The 2,595-nt window shown below is 39.7% G+C and overlaps 1 protein-coding gene across 1 annotated transcript in view; it reads right to left on the reverse strand.

Annotated features, from left to right (window-relative positions):
- The window catches only part of LOC101863682 (sodium-dependent phosphate transport protein 2B-like), a 12,356-nt gene extending 9,911 nt beyond the window's left edge, over positions 1 to 2,445 (reverse strand). Inside the window, exons 1-2 of the mRNA XM_035970562.1 lie at positions 1,284 to 2,445; positions 6 to 205 (exon numbers count right to left, since the gene is read on the reverse strand). Of these exons, the coding sequence (XP_035826455.1) occupies positions 6 to 205; positions 1,284 to 1,494 (411 nt within the window). The 5' untranslated portion in view covers positions 1,495 to 2,445. The remainder of the gene's footprint in view (positions 1 to 5; positions 206 to 1,283) is intronic.
- Positions 2,446 to 2,595: the final 150 nt, after the last annotated feature.

Below are 2,595 nucleotides of genomic sequence, written 5' to 3' on the forward strand. Positions count from 1 at the left end.
TATATTAAGAGAGAGAGAGAGAGAGAATGAGAGAGAGAAAGAGAGAGCGAGGGGGGAGGAGGGGGAGAGCAACTACCTCCAAGAAGTCTAAAGGCAGAACTAAGGAAATCCAGGGAGCAGATGAACAAATAGAGTAGTCCCAGCAGCAATACAAGTCGAAGCGCCAACCACGCTACTCGGAGAAACTTGCCTTTGTCGTCCAACTCTGATGACAGATAAGAAATAAAAGTTTAAAAATGAATACGAATAGAATGTGGTAAATGTTGACAGGCTCTCGGAGCAAGTCCAGCTAGTCACAGGAAGAAGTTAAAAAGAAAGAAAAGAAAAAAAAAAATTTTTCCATGCACAGTGCACGCATCAAATAAAACAGATATCCAATTAAAAGTATATTATAATGAACGAATTGTCTCTTATGTGGACGGGGTTTTTTTCTCCTCTGGTGATGGGGTATGAGAGATTATCAAACAGCAGAAACATTTGATGGCTGGCGCGCGCGCGCGTGTGTTTGTGTGTGTGTGTGTGTGTGTGTGTGTGTGTGTGTGTGTGTGTGTGTGTGTACTTTTTAGAATGACTGTTACGGCTGGTTGCCATGGGGCAGCTTCCTGATTTTTAGCTAAAGCTGTTCTTCAAATCAAAAAAAGATAAAAATGACATAGTTCCAAACGGCAGGAGACAGCTCGGTGCTTCATCACTGTAATCGACATCACAAAATCCAAGCTAGATCTACTAATCTGAGATAATAATTTCACTCACTTGAACATGACTCTCTGACTTAAGACATAGTAGTATAACAGTATCATCAAACATAATTATTTTTATGGGATGAGGATGATGATGGGTGGGAGCAGCCAAAGAGAGGCTCGTGTCTAAAATGTTTGATGTAATGTATAGGATATAAATATCTAAGCTTATTAGTGACAAAGGAAACCATAGTCAGAGTGCCTATAGTGTACATCTATGAGTAATTGAAACTGACGATGGAATAGTTTCGTATGAATTTGACTCAGAGAATACCCAGCACCATGTCCGTCTTTGATTATAATTGACACGTACATGATAATTTAGAACACTGACTGCTTTTACCATGTCTGCAAGGGCAACAAAACTGAGTGCGATGAAATGTCCCAACAGTCAAGATTGAGGTACTCGATAAAAAGTACTACAGCACCTGGGAATCGAACGCAGGGCTTTGAAGTTAAGTAATGTCACAGAGTCTAACATAACACCACAAACACCGGGAAGGTGTGTGGAAGGCGTAAATCTTTATAATATTTTTGTTTTACCTTCCCAAGGCACTGTATCATCTTTCAGTTCCGGCAACGCCCACGCATCGTCTTCCTCATTTTGTTCTTTCTTCTCTTCTGTTGTCTTCGCCTTGACGTCTTTCGGGTCGTCAAACTCATAAGAAGGGACAGAACTCTTGTAATCAGCTAAAGAACCGTAACTATCCTGATTATCTCCTGTAAAACCGTGATTACTTTGACCATGATGCATCCTTGTGCTGTTCTTGGATATTGCGTTGCTTATTGGACTGATATTATTTCTGCGCTTTACCAGAATCGACTTCGCTGAATTTCGTGGCTTGGAGAAAAGTTCAGTAGAACTGTCATGAGAATTCAAAGCATTAATTGTACTTTGATAGAGGTAGGAGGTGATGTCTGAGTCTGCATAGCAGAAATCCTTGTCCAATACAAAAAGCTGACTTGTAAATGAAAGTTGTTCCTGGAATAAAAAAGATCAGATAAACATTTTGCGAGTGTTGCTCTGAAATTAAAGTAAAAGGTAACTCAGAGTACTAGATTATATTCTATTAAGGAGAAGTCAAAGATTGAAGTGCAAGCTGTCGTTCGGTTTTTGAGCGTAAAAGGGAACAATATATCTCGAATTCACTCTGAATAAGTGGCTATATATAGCAATGATGTGTTGAGTTTTTAAAAAACCCAAAGAAAACAACACCCCCCCCCCTCCCCATCCCCAGAAAAAACCCTAACAAACCCAGGCACATCAAAGGTTCTGTTTGTTCAGAGGAGGGCGTTCAAACTTTGGTGACAAACGCTGATCAGGACAGCTACAAACTCCCACGTCAAAAAACAACCTGATGCAGATTGACGATTATGATGCATGAACTGTTTGCTTGTAAACAGACTTTTATCTCAGGCTACCTGTGTTGGATTTAGCAAAGTGGATTGGCATTACTTGGTTTGGTATGATATGGTATGGCATGAAATGGCATGAAATGGCATGATATGGTATGGTATGGTATGGTATGGTATGGTATGGTGTGGTGTGGTGAGGTATGGTATGCATACTACGGATAGATATGACAGGATAATGGCGAGGTACATAATAATAAATTATGGTATGATTTAGGTTTAAAGTCCCTACATATTATCACGAGACAATGTGCGTATGCTCAAGATTTCTAAGGAATGATGCAAACCTGAAGACGCTTTAGAAGCAGCAGCAGCAGTAGTAGTAGTAGTAGTAGTAGTAGTAGTAGTAGTAGTAGTAGTAGTAATAGTAGTAGTAGTAGTAGTAGTAGTAGTAGTAGTAGAGTAGTAGTAGTAGTAGTAGTAGTAGTAGTAGTAGTAGTAG

This window comes from Aplysia californica, unplaced genomic scaffold (genome assembly GCF_000002075.1).
Source record: "Aplysia californica isolate F4 #8 unplaced genomic scaffold, AplCal3.0 scaffold00286, whole genome shotgun sequence".
Classification (NCBI taxonomy): Eukaryota; Metazoa; Mollusca; class Gastropoda; order Aplysiida; family Aplysiidae; genus Aplysia; species Aplysia californica.